General features: G+C 42.3%; 3 protein-coding genes across 3 annotated transcripts; all 3 read left to right on the plus strand.

The window, feature by feature from the left end:
* The first annotated feature begins 179 nt into the window (after positions 1–179).
* LOC307040792 (acidic mammalian chitinase-like) lies at positions 180–3044 on the plus strand. The gene is made up of 9 exons (XM_079683905.1): positions 180–369; positions 477–533; positions 627–792; positions 1081–1205; positions 1298–1421; positions 1503–1685; positions 2200–2319; positions 2415–2553; positions 2634–3044. Exons 1-9 carry the CDS (start codon positions 293–295, stop codon positions 2927–2929), a joined length of 1287 nt encoding a protein of 428 aa, XP_079540031.1. The 5' UTR covers positions 180–292; the 3' UTR covers positions 2930–3044.
* Positions 3045–5739: 2695 nt separating this feature from the next.
* Positions 5740–8610, plus strand: LOC307041109 (acidic mammalian chitinase-like). The gene is made up of 9 exons (XM_079684442.1): positions 5740–5927; positions 6035–6091; positions 6186–6351; positions 6640–6764; positions 6857–6980; positions 7062–7244; positions 7759–7878; positions 7974–8112; positions 8193–8610. The coding sequence occupies exons 1-9, from the start codon at positions 5851–5853 to the stop codon at positions 8486–8488; spliced, it is 1287 nt and encodes a 428-aa protein (XP_079540568.1). The 5' UTR covers positions 5740–5850; the 3' UTR covers positions 8489–8610.
* A 2750-nt stretch (positions 8611–11360) lies between these two features.
* Positions 11361–14218, plus strand: LOC307041570 (acidic mammalian chitinase-like). The gene is made up of 9 exons (XM_079685042.1): positions 11361–11550; positions 11658–11714; positions 11809–11974; positions 12263–12387; positions 12480–12603; positions 12685–12867; positions 13382–13501; positions 13597–13735; positions 13816–14218. The coding sequence occupies exons 1-9, from the start codon at positions 11474–11476 to the stop codon at positions 14094–14096; spliced, it is 1272 nt and encodes a 423-aa protein (XP_079541168.1). The 5' UTR covers positions 11361–11473; the 3' UTR covers positions 14097–14218.
* Positions 14219–18672: the final 4454 nt, after the last annotated feature.

The raw sequence follows: 18672 nt of genomic DNA on the forward strand, positions 1-18672 counted from the left end.
CTTACCCTTCTATAATTATGTTTCCTCTGTTTCAGGACTGGCTCTCCTGCTGCATGTGCAGTTAGGTAATTATAGACTTTATCCACTCAGTGTTGGTGTGATATGTCTAGATGCATTCACTGTAAAAAGGTTTCATAATGTAAGAGCACATTTTTACTATGTTTCAGGATCATCCTACATCCTTTCCTGTTATTTCACTAACTGGGGACAGTATCGTCCCGGAGCAGGTAAGTATTTCCCTGCCAACATCGACCCATGTCTCTGTGACCACCTCGTCTATGCTTTCGCTGGAATGGACGGCAACGCGATCAAGACCTACGAGTGGGACGATGTGAAACTCTACGGACAGTTCCAGGCCCTGAAGAACCAGTTAGTACACACACATACCCTAAATACTGTGTGACTCCAGGCCGAATGGACACACATTAATAGACATAGGCATGTATGTAGAGACTAAATGTTTTTGCTAATTGCAGGAACAGCAACCTGAAGACTCTGCTGGCCATTGGAGGGTGGAACTTTGGCACTGCGAAGTAAGTAGAAATTAATTATTCTATTCATTATTATTCTTACCAATAGAAACGTGTAGCGCATGTAAAACCACTCTGACTTTCTTCTGTCTACAGGTTCACAGCTATGGTTTCCTCTGCTGCGAATCGTCAGACCTTCATCACCAGCGTGATCACGTTCCTGCGTCAGTACGAGTTTGATGGTCTGGATATTGACTGGGAGTACCCTGGCTCTCGTGGATCCCCGGCTGCGGACAAGGAGCGCTACACCGTACTGGTCCAGGTCAGTCCTATTGCTATAAATTCCTGTCTTTAGACAAATTCAGCTTGTAGGTAGCCCCCATTACCGCTGTTATAGTGTATAAACGGATTGCAATTATAAAAGGCTTTGGCCAAGTAATCTGTCCACGATATTTTATTTTATTTTTCTAATTGGGTAATATGTTGAAATATAATCATCAAATGCAATTACAATTGAGGTTATAATCTACAAATACATATCCTTCCTTAAAAATGCAATTATTCAGCAACTGTAACTGTTTCTCCTTCACTGCTCGTTGCCCATCTTCAGGAGCTGCTGAGCGCCTTTGAGGCTGAGGGCAAGAAGACCAACCGTCCCCGTCTGATGGTGACTGCTGCTGTGTCCGCTGGAAAGGCAACCATCGAATCTGGGTACCAGATTGCCGAGATTGGATCGTAAGTACACAAGCATTCACATGCAAACATTACAATTATTCTATTGAAGACAGCAATAACTGAACATTTAAACCCCATGTCTGGTTTGCCAGTGTGCTGGACTACTTCCATGTCATGACCTACGACTTCCACGGTTCTTGGGAGCACAATGTTGGAGAGAACAGCCCTCTGTTCAAGGGCCCCTCTGATCAGGGATCCATGATCTACTTCAATATGGTGAGTGAGGGCTCCTGCTGTAAGTCAATCCAAATGAAATAGCAGAACAGATTATCAGACTGGCCTATCTCTCATGTGTAGGACTATGCCATGAACTACTGGAAGAGCAATGGTGCCCCAGCTGAGAAGCTGCTGGTTGGTTTCCCCACCTACGGCCACACCTTCCGCCTGGCTGGCTCCGACACCGCTGTGGGAGCTCCCGCTAGTGGACCCGGACCTGCTGGACCTTTCACCCGCCAGGCTGGCTTCTGGGCCTACTATGAGGTTTGAACTTATTTTTCTATGCTTGATTATTTCAAGACAGGAACACATACTGTCCATCTGCTCACTGATATCACAGAGAGTCGCAAGTAGCTATTGCCTAAGATCCCAGGATGTGTCTTTATTACATGTGTCAAGTGCTAGGACTGTTTTAGGCACTAAAGCTTTTATGTGCGCAGCTCCTCTAGCTTGGAACACTCTGCAAAACATTTTGAAAATGAGCATTTTGGTTCCCCTGCATCATTTTAAAGCACAGCTGGATGAAATGGTATGTGATACTCCTGGTACCTGCCATTGTGTATAGGTTTGTAAATTGTACCCCTGTCATTATGTTGTATGTGTCCTTTTGTTTTCTCTTGTATTTCTGTCACATGTGTAAACAATGTGCGGCAGGTCTCCCTTGTAAAAGAGATCATTGATCTCAATGGGATTTTTACCTGGATAAATACAGACTAAAAACAAACAAACAATATTGTGTTTTCTAGATGCCTAACTTTGAACCACCCTCTCCCATCAGATCTGCACTTTCCTGAAGCAAGGAGCCACTGTGGCTTGGGACAGCGTCCAGGAGGTGCCATATGCCTTCAAACAGGGAACTTGGGTTGGATATGACAATGTTAAGAGCTTCCAGGCTAAGGTATGAGGTTGTATTTTTCACGATTTAAATTCCTGTCACAAGCCTTTATGTTAAGGTTATTTAACACTTGGCTATACCTGTCATCTGCTTTATAGATTCAGTGGTTGAAGCAGAGCGGTTTTGGTGGAGCCATGGTGTGGAGTTTGGATCTGGATGACTTCAGTGGCACTTTCTGCGGCGAGGGAAAATACCCCCTGATCAACACCATCAAGAGCGGACTGGGAACTGGAGCTTGTATGCATACAAAACACACCTTGATAATAAGCCTTTTTGGGTTGTTTACATACTTTTAATGATTGTATTTCTCTCCCCAGCCTGCACATCTCGTACTGAGCCCCTGGCTCCAGTCTATCCAGCCCATCCCACCAATGCTCCAGCCCATGTTGTGCCTGGAGGTGGCGGCAGCAGCAGTGGTGGCAGCAGCAGCAGCGGGGGCAGCAGCAGCGGGGGCAGCAGCACTAGCTTTTGCGCTGGAAAGTCTAACGGACTCTACCCTAACCCAACCAACAAGAACCACTTCTATGAGTGCAGCCAGGGAAAAACCTACGACCAGCACTGTGCTACAAGCCTGGTCTTCGACACCAGCTGCAAGTGCTGCAACTGGGCTTAAACTAAACTACCCATGGTTGAATTTGAAACTGGTTGTTTTAGTAGCTGGGTCAACTATCATGTAACATAAAACCACCCACATGAGGCCAATTCAAGAAGAGCTCTTTAACACCTGTCACTGATGTAACCAAAAATAAAAATCACATTTAAAGCAACTTTAGATATCTGAATCTTTTGTGTGTGTCCTGTTCGTTTTTAGTCGGTCAATTCATTACATCAAAAATCGCAGAATGAAAATGACTGTATTGATGCAGAATAACTGTGATCATCAAGCATGAGCAACAGAAATGTTTTTTCCAACATGATGCAACAATCTATTAACTGCAACATTGCACAGAGCAGAACAGCAAGAACATGGAGTGTGTGTATAATAAGTCAATACGAACATGACTGTAAAATAACAGTGACAGCACCAGCAGCTTCCTTCAGTTCATTACAACGATTCCGCAACATTTGGTGGCAAAGGTCAATTAGTTATTAGTGAACTTACATAATTCCCATGCCAATGTGGTGACAAATTAAGACATTCTGTAGAGGCAGGAACATTCCGGGTCTAACATTCACATTTGCTTATTGTCAAGATAAGGATGCCATTCCCCAGAGGGAGCACACAAAGACTTCAGACGCTGTGGGAAGAATGGCACAATAAGGAGAAAAGAAGAAAAAAAGTACATCTCATTAAAATCCCTGCTTTAAATGCTTCCTGTATAGACAACATGCACACCTTGCAGGGGTTTCCTTGTGCTCTCAGCAGCTTATACACAGCGACAGCAGGGACCCAGAGAAGGATGAACGCATTCGTGCACCATCCAAGATCCAAACTCCAGTCTGGAAACTGGACATTTCCATATGATGGGGGCACATAGGCTATGAAAGACCAGAGCAAGATTACCTAAACATAAAGGTATTGGTAAATACAACATCCAATCCTTTTCATTAAAGGCATCCTGAGCCTATAGCCCGAAATCGATGAGTAAATGCCCACATTTCAGATTTAATGTCAACTGACAGAAATAGCAACTATTAAGATAAGAGATAAGATCTTTAATTTGTCATTGTACAAGTACAACGAAATTACGATGTGAACTCAAGGTGCCAACGCGCAACAACAAGACAATATAAAAACAACAAGACAATATAAAAACAACAAATGGGACTTAAATAGACATGATAGGGAATATGTAAATAAATAAATAATAAATAAAATTGCACGATTCCCCTCGTATTGCACGGAAGACATGATAACTTAAATATTAGCAGCGTTAAGTGCACATACTGTATGGCCCTGGGAAAGAAACTAAACTTGAGTATGTTTGTCCGGGAAGACATGGTACAGAAGCGCCTGCCTGAGCGCAGCCGTACAAAGTGCCCGTTACCCGGGTGGTGTGGGTCCTTGAGGATCTTGACTGCCTTCTTAAGGCAACGAGGGCTGTACAGTACCTCCACCTTTCTGATTTTATTAAATCAGAAAGGTGGAATTAATGAAGTATAACATGTAAAAAAGAAAATTAAAAAATGTTGTACTTATAACAAGGATGTATGGACTGATGAAGAACCAACATGCTCTCCACCAAAGCCACACACACACACACACACACACACACACACACACACACACACACACACACACACACACACACACACACACACACAGTTAGCAAGGATAATATATCTGACATAATTCATATATTCACTGCCGGTAGATCTGGTGTACCCTTGTGACACATGGCAGGCCCAAGAGGAAGACAGTGACACATGTCCCAATAGTCAATGAGGTACGTTTGGATTTGAAGTTTTCACGGAAAGCATCCGACAGGCAGTTGGTGATCACCTCTAAAAGACAAGAAGAGGGGTGAGAATTCATGAGCCAATTAAACAGTTACAGTGATTTGTTGATATGACATAGATACAGCATGTAGAAAAAGGGGCTTTGGGTACGAGGTATGATAGCAAAGCCACTGGTAAATGACAATCTCACCTAAACATGTAAACTGAGAGTCCAGGACAACTATGATGAGCATAAAAAAAACCAAGATGGACCAAAGAGGTTAAATGGACAACTAAGTAAATATCAGTATCAAACAGTTCATGTAGATAGAAAATTGTGCAACCCACATTTTGCTGTCAAATAACTATTAAGTTAATTCATAATTATTATAAATATTCATAAACCAGTAATGTTCTCACTATACTGAAGAACTTTGTAGACATAGCACATAGCACATGAACATGAATAGTAAACAAAAAAACTTTAGTCTTCTGCACTTTTTGGTCGAATACAATAACCTTGGAAATCGTATTTAATCGGATTATATCATAATCTCAAGAAACCTGAAGGTTATCAGTGCCTCCCATTTTTTCCAGTGCAACACTGGTCTTGATCAAACAAATAAATGAGTTTGACTTTTGAGTTTTCCTGACTTGACAAAACATATCAAACATAGATTGCAAATACTGTAGATATGGGGAGGAAACCAGGAGTATAAAAGAGTCCGGAGATTCTTAGTTTCTTATCGAAAAGCAACATGGGCAAGCTACTTATCTGCGTTGGTAAGCTCATAGCAACTTTTCATACTTTGCTACATTTTTTTATGTGTTTAATTTGCATTTGTACCTGAACCTTCTCCTTACCCTTCTATAATGATGTTTCCTCTGTTTCAGGACTGGCTCTCCTGCTGCATGTGCAGCTAGGTAATTATAGACTTTATCCACTCAGTGTTGGTGTGATATGTATGTCTAGATGCATTCACTGTAAAAAGGTTTCATAATGTAAGAGCACATTTTTACTATGTTTCAGGATCATCCTACATCCTTTCCTGTTATTTCACTAACTGGGGACAGTATCGTCCCGGAGCAGGTAAGTATTTCCCTGCCAACATCGACCCATGTCTCTGTGACCACCTCGTCTATGCTTTCGCTGGAATGGACGGCAATGCGATCAAGACCTACGAGTGGGACGATGTGAAACTCTACGGACAGTTCCAGGCCCTGAAGAACCAGTTAGTACACACACATACCCTAAATACTGTGTGACTCCAGGCCGAATGGACACACATTAATAGACATAGGCATGTATGTAGAGACTAAATGTTTTTGCTAATTGCAGGAACAGCAACCTGAAGACTCTGCTGGCCATTGGAGGGTGGAACTTTGGCACTGCGAAGTAAGTGGAAATTAATTATTCTATTCATTATTATTCTTACCAATAGAAACGTGTAGCGCATGTAAAACCACTCTGACTTTCTTCCTGTCTACAGGTTCACAGCTATGGTTTCCTCTGCTGCCAATCGTCAGACCTTCATCACCAGCGTGATCACGTTCCTGCGTCAGTACGAGTTTGATGGTCTGGATATTGACTGGGAGTACCCTGGCTCTCGTGGATCCCCGGCTGCGGACAAGGAGCGCTACACCGTACTGGTCCAGGTCAGTCCTATTGCTATAAATTCCTGTCTTTAGAAAAATTCAGCTTGTAGGTAGCCACCATTACCGCTGTTATAGTGTATAAACGGATTGCAATTATAAAAGGCTTTGGCCAAGAAATCTGTCCACGATATTTTATTTTATTTTTCTAATTGGGTAATATGTTGTAATATAATCATCAAATGCAATTACAATTGAGGTTATAATCTACAAATACATATCCTTCGTTAAAAATGCAATTATTCAGCAACTGTAACTGTTTCTCCTTCACTGCTCGTTGCCCATCTTCAGGAGCTGCTGAGCGCCTTTGAGGCTGAGGGCAAGAAGACCAACCGTCCCCGTCTGATGGTGACTGCTGCTGTGTCCGCTGGAAAGGCAACCATCGAATCTGGGTACCAGATTGCCGAGATTGGATCGTAAGTACACAAGCATTCACATGCAAACATTACAATTATTCTATTGAAGACAGCAATAACTGAACATTTAAACCCCATGTCTGGTTTGCCAGTGTGCTGGACTACTTCCATGTCATGACCTACGACTTCCACGGTTCTTGGGAGCACAATGTTGGAGAGAACAGCCCTCTGTTCAAGGGCCCCTCTGATCAGGGATCCATGATCTACTTCAATATGGTGAGTGAGGGCTCCTGCTGTAAGTCAATCCAAATGAAATAGCAGAACAGATTATCAGACTGGCCTATCTCTCATGTGTAGGACTATGCCATGAACTACTGGAAGAGCAATGGTGCCCCAGCTGAGAAGCTGCTGGTTGGTTTCCCCACCTACGGCCACACCTTCCGCCTGGCTGGCTCCGACACCGCTGTGGGAGCTCCCGCTAGTGGACCCGGACCTGCTGGACCTTTCACCCGCCAGGCTGGCTTCTGGGCCTACTATGAGGTTTGAACTTATTTTTCTATGCTTGATTATTTCAAGACAGGAACACATACTGTCCATCTGCTCACTGATATCACAGAGAGTCGCAAGTAGCTATTGCCTAAGATCCCAGGATGTGTCTTTATTACATGTGTCAAGTGCTAGGACTGTTTTAGGCACTAAAGCTTTTATGTGCGCAGCTCCTCTAGCTTGGAACACTCTGCAAAACATTTTGAAAATGAGCATTTTGGTTCCCCTGCATCATTTTAAAGCACAGCTGGATGAAATGGTATGTGATACTCCCGGTACCTGCCATTGTGTATAGGTTTGTAAATTGTACCGCTGTCATTATGTTGTATGTGTCCTTTTGTTTTCTCTTGTATTTCTGTCACATGTGTAACCAATGTGCGGCAGGTCTCCCTTGTAAAAGAGATCATTGATCTCAATGGGATTTTTACCTGGATAAATACAGACTAAAAACAAACAAACAATATTGTGTTTTCTAGATGCCTAACTTTGAACCACCCTCTCCCATCAGATCTGCACTTTCCTGAAGCAAGGAGCCACTGTGGCTTGGGACAGCGTCCAGGAGGTGCCATATGCCTTCAAACAGGGAACTTGGGTTGGATATGACAATGTTAAGAGCTTCCAGGCTAAGGTATGAGGTTGTATATTTCACGATTTAAATTCCTGTCACAAGCCTTTATGTTAAGGTTATTTAACACTTGGCTATACCTGTCATCTGCTTTATAGATTCAGTGGTTGAAGCAGAGCGGTTTTGGTGGAGCCATGGTGTGGAGTTTGGATCTGGATGACTTCAGTGGCACTTTCTGCGGCGAGGGAAAATACCCCCTGATCAACACCATCAAGAGCGGACTGGGAACTGGAGCTTGTATGCATACAAAACACACCTTGATAATAAGCCTTTTTGGGTTGTTTACATACTTTTAATGATTGTATTTCTCTCCCCAGCCTGCACATCTCGTACTGAGCCCCTGGCTCCAGTCTATCCAGCCCATCCCACCAATGCTCCAGCCCATGTTGTGCCTGGAGGTGGCGGCAGCAGCAGTGGTGGCAGCAGCAGCAGCGGGGGCAGCAGCAGCGGGGGCAGCAGCACTAGCTTTTGCGCTGGAAAGTCTAACGGACTCTACCCTAACCCAACCAACAAGAACCACTTCTATGAGTGCAGCCAGGGAAAAACCTACGACCAGCACTGTGCTACAAGCCTGGTCTTCGACACCAGCTGCAAGTGCTGCAACTGGGCTTAAACTAAACTACCCATGGTTGAACTTGAAACTGGTTGTTTTAGTAGCTGGGTCAACTATCATGTAACATAAAACCACCCACATGAGGCCAATTCAAGAAGAGCTCTGTAACACCTGTCACTGATGTAACCAAAAATAAAAATCACATTTAAAGCAACTTTAGATATCTGAATCTTTTGTGTGTGTCCTGTTCGTTTTTAGTCAGTCAATTCATTACATCAAAAATCGCAGAATGAAAATGACTGTATTGATGCAGAATAACTGTGATCATCAAGCATGAGCAACAGAAATGTTTTTTCCAACATGATGCAACAATCTATTAACTGCAACATTGCACAGAGCAGAACAGCAAGAACATGGAGTGTGTGTATAATAAGTCAATACGAACATGACTGTAAAATAACATTGACAGCACCAGCAGCTTCCTTTAGTTCATTACAACGATTCCGCAACATTTGGTGGCAAAGGTCAATTAGTTATTAGTGAACTTACATAATTCCCATGCCAATGTGGTGACAAATTAAGACATTCTGTAGAGGCAGGAACATTCCGGGTCTAACATTCACATTTGCTTATTGTCAAGATAAGGATGCCATTCCCCAGAGGGAGCACACAAAGACTTCAGACGCTGTGGGAAGAATGGCACAATAAGGAGAAAATAAGAAAAAAAGTACATCTCATTAAAATCCCTGCTTTAAATGCTTCCTGTATAGACAACATGCACACCTTGCAGGGGTTTCCTTGTGCTCTCAGCAGCTTATACACAGCAACAGCAGGGACCCAGAGAAGGATGAACGCATTCATGCACCATCCAAGATCCAAACCCCAGTCTGGAAACAGGACATTTCCATATGATGGGGGCACATAGGCTATGAAAGACCAGAGCAAGATTACCTAAACATAAAGGTATTGGTAAATACAACATCCAATCCTTTTCATTAAAGGCATCCTGAGCCTATAGCCCGAAATCGATGAGTAAATGCCCACATTTCAGATTTAATGTCAACTGACAGAAATAGCAACTATTAAGACAAGAGATAAGATCTTTAATTTGTCATTGTACAAGTACAACGAAATTACGATGTGAACTCAAGGTGCCAACGCGCAACAACAAGACAATATAAAAACAACAAGACAATATAAAAACAACAAATGGGACTTAAATAGACATGATAGGGAATATGTACATAAATAAATAATAAATAAAATTGCACGATTCCCCTCGTATTGCACGGAAGACATGATAACTTAAATATTAGCAGCGTTAAGTGCACATACTGTATGGCCCTGGGAAAGAAACTAAACTTGAGTATGTTTGTCCGGGAAGACATGGTACAGAAGCGCCTGCCTGAGCGCAGCCGTACAAAGTGCCCGTTACCCAGGTGGTGTGGGTCCTTGAGGATCTTGACTGCCTTCTTAAGGAAACGAGAGCTGTACAGTACCTCCACCTTTCTGATTTAATAAAATCAGAAAGGTGGAATTAATGAAGTATAACATGTAAAAAATAAAATTTAAAAATGTTGTACTTATAACAAGGATGTATGGACTGATGAAGAACCAACATGCTCTCCACCAAAGCCACACACACACACACACACACACACACACACACACACACACACACACACACACACACACACACACACACACACACACACACACACACACACACACACACACACACACACACACACACACACACACACACACACACACACACACAGTTAGCAAGGATAATATATCTGACATAATTCATATATTCACTGCCGGTAGATCTGGTGTACCCTTGTGACACATGGCAGGCCCAAGAGGAAGACAGTGACACATGTCCCAATAGTCAATGAGGTACGTTTGGATTTGAAGTTTTCACGGAAAGCATCCGACAGGCAGTTGGTGATCACCTCTAAAAGACAAGAAGAGGGGTGAGAATTCATGAGCCAATTAAACAGTTACAGTGATTTGTTGATATGACATAGATACAGCATGTAGAAAAAGGGGCTTTGGGTACGAGGTATGATAGCAAAGCCACTGGTAAATGACAATCTCACCTAAACATGTAAACTGAGAGTCCAGGACAACTATGATGAGCATAAAAAAAACCAAGATGGACCAAAGAGGTTAAATGGACAACTAAGTAAATATCAGTATCAAACAGTTCATGTAGATAGAAAATTGTGCAACCCACATTTTGCTGTCAAATAACTATTAAGTTAATTCATAATTATTATAAATATTCATAAACCAGTAATGTTCTCACTATACTGAAGAACTTTGTAGACATAGCACATAGCACATGAACATGAATAGTAAACAAAAAAACTTTAGTCTTCTGCACTTTTTGGTCGAATACAATAACCTTGGAAATCGTATTTAATCGGATTATATCATAATCTCAAGAAACCTGAAGGTTATCAGTGCCTCCCATTTTTTCCAGTGCAACACTGGTCTTGATCAAACAAATAAATGAGTTTGACTTTTGAGTTTTCCTGACTTGACAAAACATATCAAACATAGATTGCAAATACTGTAGATATGGGGAGGAAACCAGGAGTATAAAAGAGTCCGGAGATTCTTAGTTTCTTATCGAAAAGCAACATGGGCAAGCTACTTATCTGCGTTGGTAAGCTCATAGCAACTTTTCATACTTTGCTACATTTTTTTATGTGTTTAATTTGCATTTGTACCTGAACCTTCTCCTTACCCTTCTATAATTCTGTTTCCTCTGTTTCAGGACTGGCTCTCCTGCTGCATGTGCAGCTAGGTAATTATAGACTTTATCCACTCAGTGTTGGTGTGATATGTCTAGATGCATTCACTGTAAAAAGGTTTCATAATGTAAGAGCACATTTTTACTATGTTTCAGGATCATCCTACATCCTTTCCTGTTATTTCACTAACTGGGGACAGTATCGTCCCGGAGCAGGTAAGTATTTCCCTGCCAACATCGACCCATGTCTCTGTGATCACCTCGTCTATGCTTTCGCTGGAATGGACGGCAATGCGATCAAGACCTACGAGTGGGACGATGTGAAACTCTACGGACAGTTCCAGGCCCTGAAGAACCAGTTAGTACACACACATACCCTAAATACTGTGTGACTCCAGGCCGAATGGACACACATTAATAGACATAGGCATGTATGTAGAGACTAAATGTTTTTGCTAATTGCAGGAACAGCAACCTGAAGACTCTGCTGGCCATCGGAGGGTGGAACTTTGGCACTGCGAAGTAAGTGGAAATTAATTATTCTATTCATTATTATTCTTACCAATAGAAACTTGTAGCGCATGTAAAACCACTCTGACTTTCTTCCTGTCTACAGGTTCACAGCTATGGTTTCCTCTGCTGCCAATCGTCAGACCTTCATCACCAGCGTGATCACGTTCCTGCGTCAGTACGAGTTTGATGGTCTGGATATTGACTGGGAGTACCCTGGCTCTCGTGGATCCCCGGCTGCGGACAAGGAGCGCTACACCGTACTGGTCCAGGTCAGTCCTATTGCTATAAATTCCTGTCTTTAGAAAAATTCAGCTTGTAGGTAGCCACCATTACCGCTGTTATAGTGTATAAACGGATTGCAATTATAAAAGGCTTTGGCCAAGAAATCTGTCCACGATATTTTATTTTATTTTTCTAATTGGGTAATATGTTGAAATATCATCATCAAATGCAATTACAATTGAGGTTATAATCTACAAATACATATCCTTCCTTAAAAATGCAATTATTCAGCAACTGTAACTGTTTCTCCTTCACTGCTCGTTGCCCATCTTCAGGAGCTGCTGAGCGCCTTTGAGGCTGAGGGCAAGAAGACCAACCGTCCCCGTCTGATGGTGACTGCTGCTGTGTCCGCTGGAAAGGGAACCATTGAATCTGGGTACCAGATTGCCGAGATTGGATCGTAAGTACACAAGCCTTCACATGCAAACATTACAATTATTCTATTGAAGACAGCAATAACTGAACATTTAAACCCCATGTCTGGTTTGCCAGTGTGCTGGACTACTTCCATGTCATGACCTACGACTTCCACGGTTCTTGGGAGCACAATGTTGGAGAGAACAGCCCTCTGTTCAAGGGCCCCTCTGATCAGGGATCCATGATCTACTTCAATATGGTGAGTGAGGGCTCCTGCTGTAAGTCAATCCAAATGAAATAGCAGAACAGATTATCAGACTGGCCTATCTCTCATGTGTAGGACTATGCCATGAACTACTGGAAGAGCAATGGTGCCCCAGCTGAGAAGCTGCTGGTTGGTTTCCCCACCTACGGCCACACCTTCCGCCTGGCTGGCTCCGAAACCGCTGTGGGAGCTCCCGCTAGTGGACCCGGACCTGCTGGACCTTTCACCCGCCAGGCTGGCTTCTGGGCCTACTATGAGGTTTGAACTTATTTTTCTATGCTTGATTATTTCAAGACAGGAACACATACTGTCCATCTGCTCACTGATATCACAGAGAGTCGCAAGTAGCTATTGCCTAAGATCCCAGGATGTGTCTTTATTACATGTGTCAAGTGCTAGGACTGTTTTAGGCACTAAAGCTTTTATGTGCGCAGCTCCTCTAGCTTGGAACACTCTGCAAAACATTTTGAAAATGAGCATTTTGGTTCCCCTGCATCATTTTAAAGCACAGCTGGATGAAATGGTATGTGATACTCCCGGTACCTGCCATTGTGTATAGGTTTGTAAATGGTACCGCTGTCATTATGTTGTATGTGTCCTTTTGTTTTCTCTTGTATTTCTGTCACATGTGTAAACAATGTGCGGCAGGTCTCCCTTGTAAAAGAGATCATTGATCTCAATGGGATTTTCACCTGGATAAATACAGATTAAAAACAAACAAACAATATTGTGTTTTCTAGATGCCTAACTTTGAACCACCCTCTCCCATCAGATCTGCACTTTCCTGAAGCAAGGAGCCACTGTGGCTTGGGACAGCGTCCAGGAGGTGCCATATGCCTTCAAACAGGGAACTTGGGTTGGATATGACAATGTTAAGAGCTTCCAGGCTAAGGTATGAGGTTGTATTTTTCATGATTTAAATTCCTGTCACAAGCCTTTATGTTAAGGTTATTTAACACTTGGCTATACCTGTCATCTGCTTTATAGATTCAGTGGTTGAAGCAGAGCGGTTTTGGTGGAGCCATGGTGTGGAGTTTGGATCTGGATGACTTCAGTGGCACCTTCTGCGGCGAGGGAAAATACCCCCTGATCAACACCATCAAGAGCGGACTGGGAACTGGAGCTTGTATGCATACAAAACACACCTTGATAATAAGCCTTTTTGGGTTGTTTACATACTTTTAATGATTGTATTTCTCTCCCCAGCCTGCACATCTCGTACTGAGCCCCTGGCTCCAGTCTATCCAGCCCATCCCACCAATGCTCCAGCCCATGTTGTGCCTGGAGGTGGCGGCAGCAGCAGTGGTGGCAGCAGCAGCAGCGGGGGCAGCAGCACTAGCTTTTGCGCTGGAAAGTCTAACGGACTCTACCCTAACCCAACCAACAAGAACCACTTCTATGAGTGCAGCCAGGGAAAAACCTACGACCAGCACTGTGCTACAAGCCTGGTCTTCGACACCAGCTGCAAGTGCTGCAACTGGGCTTAAACTAAACTACCCATGGTTGAACTTGAAACTGGTTGTTTTAGTAGCTGGGTCAACTATCATGTAACATAAAACCACCCACATGAGGCCAATTCAAGAAGAGCTCTGTAACACCTGTCACTGATGTAACCAAAAATAAAAATCACATTTAAAGCAACTTTAGATATCTGAATCTTTTGTGTGTGTCCTGTTCGTTTTTAGTCAGTCAATTCATTACATCAAAAATCGCAGAATGAAAATGACTGTATTGATGCAGAATAACTGTGATCATCAAGCATGAGCAACAGAAATGTTTTTTCCAACATGATGCAACAATCTATTAACTGCAACATTGCACAGAGCAGAACAGCAAGAACATGGAGTGTGTGTATAATAAGTCAATACGAACATGACTGTAAAATAACATTGACAGCACCAGCAGCTTCCTTCAGTTCATTACAACGATTCCACAACATTTGGTGGCAAAGGTCAATTAGTTATTGGTGAACTTACATCATTCCCATAACAATGTGGTGACAAATTAAGACATTCTGTAGAGGCAGGAACATTCCGGGTCTAACATTCACATTTGCTTATTGTCAAGATAAGGATGCCATTCCCCAGAGGGAGCACACAAAGACTTCAGACGCTGTGGGAAGAATGGCACAATAAGGAGAAAATAAGAAAAAAAGTACATCTCATTAAAATCCCTGCTTTAAATGCTTCCTGTATAGACAACATGCACACCTTGCAGGGGTTTCCTTGTGCTCTCAGCAGCTTATACACAGCGACAGCAGGGACCCAGAGAAGGATGAACGCATTCATGCACCATCCAAGATCCAAACCCCAGTCTGGAAACTGGACATTTCCATATGATGGGGGCACATAGGCTATGAAAGACCAGAGCAAGATTACCTAAACATAAAGGTATTGGTAAATACAACATCCAATCCTTTTCATTAAAGGCATCCTGAGCCTATAGCCCGAAATCGATGAGTAAATGCCCACATTTCAGATTTAATGTCAACTGACAAAAATAGCAACTATTAAGATAAGAGATAAGATCTTTAATTTGTCATTGTACAAGTGCAACGAAATTACAATGTGAACTCAAGGTGCCAACGCGCAACAACAAGACAATATAAAAACAACAAGACAATATAAAAACAACAAATGGGACTTAAATAGACATGATAGGGAATATGTACATAAATAAATAATAAATTAAATTGCACGATTCCCCTCGTATTGCACGGAAGACATGATAACTTAAATATTAGCAGCGTTAAGTGCACATACTGTATGGCCCTGGTAAAGAAACTAAACTTGAGTATGTTTGTCCGGGAAGACATGGTACAGAAGAAGCGCCTGCCTGAGCGCAGCCGTACAAAGTGCCCGTTACCCGGGTGGTGTGGGTCCTTGAGGATCTTGACTGCCTTCTTAAGGCAACGAGGGCTGTACAGTACCTCCACCTTTCTGATTTTATTAAATCAGAAAGGTGGAATTAATGAAGTATAACATGTAAAAATATATATATATATTTATTGTACTTATAACAATGATGCATGGACTGATGAAGAACCAACATGCTCTCCACCAAAGCCACACACACACACACACACACACACACACACACACACACACACACACACACCACACACACACACACACACACACACACGCACACACGCACACACACAGTTAGCAAGGATAATATCAGTGCTTGAATTGGGCCGGTACTCACCGGTACGCAGTACCGGTGTTACAGTATAAGTTGAGTCATGACAACTGGCGACATTCTATTATTTTCGTCATAGGAATCCGGGGCGTGTACATTGAGGACCCATTGTTGACTTACCAGGAAAGAAACATCGTTTGTCGTTTACGTTCATCTTTTGCTATATCTGCCTTCCTAAGATCACTTTGCTGCACATTCAGTACTCGTATGTGAGGTTGTGGGTGAGAGTCCGATATCGTGACGCTTACAGGGAGGTATCGAACATTACAAAGTAGGTGACTGTGTGGATGCCTGTTCAAAACATTGCAAACTTCAATAAATCATTTAAATTATATATTTGTGTCTGACTTTCATTTGTTCATCGTTCTTAATGTGATGTATAGTAGCTTTGATAGCTGTCCATACCTTCAGACAGCCTAAAAGTAAAACTCAAGTTGTTTATTCACAGCCCGAACGCTCATCGAGATGACCGGATCAGTCATGACAACTTGTGATCAGCTCCGATTAAATTGTGATATCAATTCTGTAGCTAACCTCCAGGGAGCACGTTTATTTTATGAAATAAACGTTAAACGTATAGGCTTAAAGGCATAATAGAACTACCGTATTATATGTATTCAACTTGTGCCCCGCTGGACTTACTTTTCTGTGGTTTACCGTTACTGTGACATATCAGTATAGCCACGGAAGATAGTTTGTGTGTTTAATTCCCATGCATCAAGGTTATTTTCATGTATGTAATTGTTTTTCCTGCACAGTGTAGAGTCTTGTTGTGATGAGAGGGATACAGGTATTTCATAAAATAAATGTGCTCCCTGGAGGTTAGCTACAGAATTGATATCACAATTTAATCGGAGCTGATCACAAGTTTCATGACTGATCCAGTCATCTCGATGAGCGTTCAGGCTGTGAATAAACAACTTGTGTTTTACTTTTAGGCTGTCTGAAGGTATGGACAGCTATCAAAGCTACTATACACCACATTAAGAACGATGAACAAATGAAAGTCGGACACAAATATATAATTTAAATGATTTATTGAAGTTTGCAATGTTTTGAACAGGCATCCACACAGTCACCTACTTTGTAATGTTCGATACCTCCCTGTAAGCGTCACGATATCGGACTCTCACCCACAACCTCACATACGAGTACTGAATGTGCAGCAAAGTGATCTTAGGAAGGCAGATATAGCAAAAGATGAACGTAAACGACAAACGATGTTTCTTTCCTGGTAAGTCAACAATGGGTCCTCAATGTACACGCCCCGGATTCCTATGACGAAAATAATAGAATGTCGCCAGTTGTCATGACTCAACTTATACTGTAACACCGGTACTCAGTAAAATGCCGGTACTCAGCCGCCGGCAATATACGTATATATTGTAAACGCAACGCAGCGCAAATGTGGGTCTGACTCTGCCTCACAGAGGGTGACTGGCTGTCTACATGACGTGGCCTGCCGACATTGCCACTTTCATACAGATCATACTAATGCCCTCGATTGGTCTCTGTGTGTCATTCAAGCTCGGGAGGGTGTGTGTTGGTGTATGTGTGGCGCGAGCGAGCGAGAAAGCGCGCGCACCGGTTACGTGTATTGTTGTTAGCATCTGGTGCTAGCTAGCTGCGCTAACGGATATAAGGAGCTATTAAACAACAAGGTGGAGGGAGAGTCCTTTGCTGTCAGACTGAGAGGCTGATAATAACTACAGCTCTGGTGAGGTAAATTACTCTCTTGAGTCTTTAGATAGTTAACTTAGTTTAAGTTATCTCAGTGGGTCTCAAACGGTTCGGTCACCATTTATGTAAACACATATTTCCATTTGAGGGGGTAGTGATTAGTAAAATATGCATTAATAATACAAACAAAATGTTAACTAGGTGAAAAAAGGTAAGATAAACTTGTTGAGAGCTAAAACTAGTCTTTGCTGTTGCCTCAAAGAGGAGCAGGGGGGAGAGGAGGGAGACAGGAGAGGCCGATTCAGGAGCCCAGACACACTCACAACTATAAATGAACCAAAAACAAATAAATAAACAAGTTTCAATGTTTTTTCATATTGGATATTGTATGTTATTGGTTATGGCCATGTACTTATGATTTTATGATTATTTAAATGTATACATTTTTGTTTCATATGGGTGTAGTCTCTTTATTTCCCCCTCAAAATGCACCAGATTGATGCATTTAAGTCCAACATTTAAAAGAAAATCTTACCGGGGGAGCATGCCCCCGGACCCCCCTATAGGATTTGAGGCCCGGCCCCACTGTTACCAAATAGATTTGCAATTTTTTTTAAATAGTAACCCATCTCCATGTTTCTTTTTGCGTAGTAGATTTAAACTAGAGGGCTATCACCTTGTGCAGCAACGCTATTGACAAATAAATCCAGCAAAATGGCACAAAAAACTGGTAGTGGCCTCAGGGACGAGGGCTCATTTAAGCAGCCAGTAGGAGTCAAGCTTTACTTTCTTTTATATCCATAAAGAAAAAGTAAATCTGTTTACAGTTGTTTCATTATGGATGTTGAGAGGTATCCATATATCTCTTCATTTTTCTCTCAAATTGCACCAGATTGATGCATCTAACTTCAATATTTAAAAAAAAATGTTCCCGGGGGAGCATGCCCCCGGACCCCCCTAGACTAGAGGGTGTTAGGTCCACTCCCCACTTATAAAAATAGCACTTTACCACTGCACCCCCTCTAATCTCAGATGCACCCTGAGTCATTTTGTTTAAGTACAGTGAGCCTTTCTAAAATATACAGTAAAGAGACAAACCCACCAGCATTATAGGATATACTATGACTTTGTGCCAAATACTTGTTGCTGATTTAGAGTACTGGCACCTTTTTTATTCCAATT

This window comes from Notothenia rossii (genome assembly GCF_949606895.1).
Source record: "Notothenia rossii genome assembly, chromosome: 5".
Lineage (NCBI taxonomy): Eukaryota > Metazoa > Chordata > Actinopteri > Perciformes > Nototheniidae > Notothenia > Notothenia rossii.

What these genes read in the sequence shown, in the direction of transcription:
- LOC307040792 (XM_079683905.1), top strand. Translation starts at nt 293, where the DNA reads ATGGACGGCAACGCGATCAAGACCTACGAGTGGGACGATGTGAAACTC. An exon ending in TGGAACTTTGGCACTGCGAA is followed by an intron (nt 534 to 626) that starts GTAAGTAGAAAT and finishes TTCTGTCTACAG; the next exon opens with GTTCACAGCTATGGTTTCCT. An exon ending in CGGACTGGGAACTGGAGCTT is followed by an intron (nt 2,554 to 2,633) that starts GTATGCATACAA and finishes TTCTCTCCCCAG; the next exon opens with CCTGCACATCTCGTACTGAG.
- LOC307041109 (XM_079684442.1), top strand. Translation starts at nt 5,851, where the DNA reads ATGGACGGCAATGCGATCAAGACCTACGAGTGGGACGATGTGAAACTC. An exon ending in TGGAACTTTGGCACTGCGAA is followed by an intron (nt 6,092 to 6,185) that starts GTAAGTGGAAAT and finishes TCCTGTCTACAG; the next exon opens with GTTCACAGCTATGGTTTCCT. An exon ending in TTAAGAGCTTCCAGGCTAAG is followed by an intron (nt 7,879 to 7,973) that starts GTATGAGGTTGT and finishes TCTGCTTTATAG; the next exon opens with ATTCAGTGGTTGAAGCAGAG.
- LOC307041570 (XM_079685042.1), top strand. Translation starts at nt 11,474, where the DNA reads ATGGACGGCAATGCGATCAAGACCTACGAGTGGGACGATGTGAAACTC. An exon ending in CCATGATCTACTTCAATATG is followed by an intron (nt 12,604 to 12,684) that starts GTGAGTGAGGGC and finishes TCTCATGTGTAG; the next exon opens with GACTATGCCATGAACTACTG. An exon ending in TTAAGAGCTTCCAGGCTAAG is followed by an intron (nt 13,502 to 13,596) that starts GTATGAGGTTGT and finishes TCTGCTTTATAG; the next exon opens with ATTCAGTGGTTGAAGCAGAG.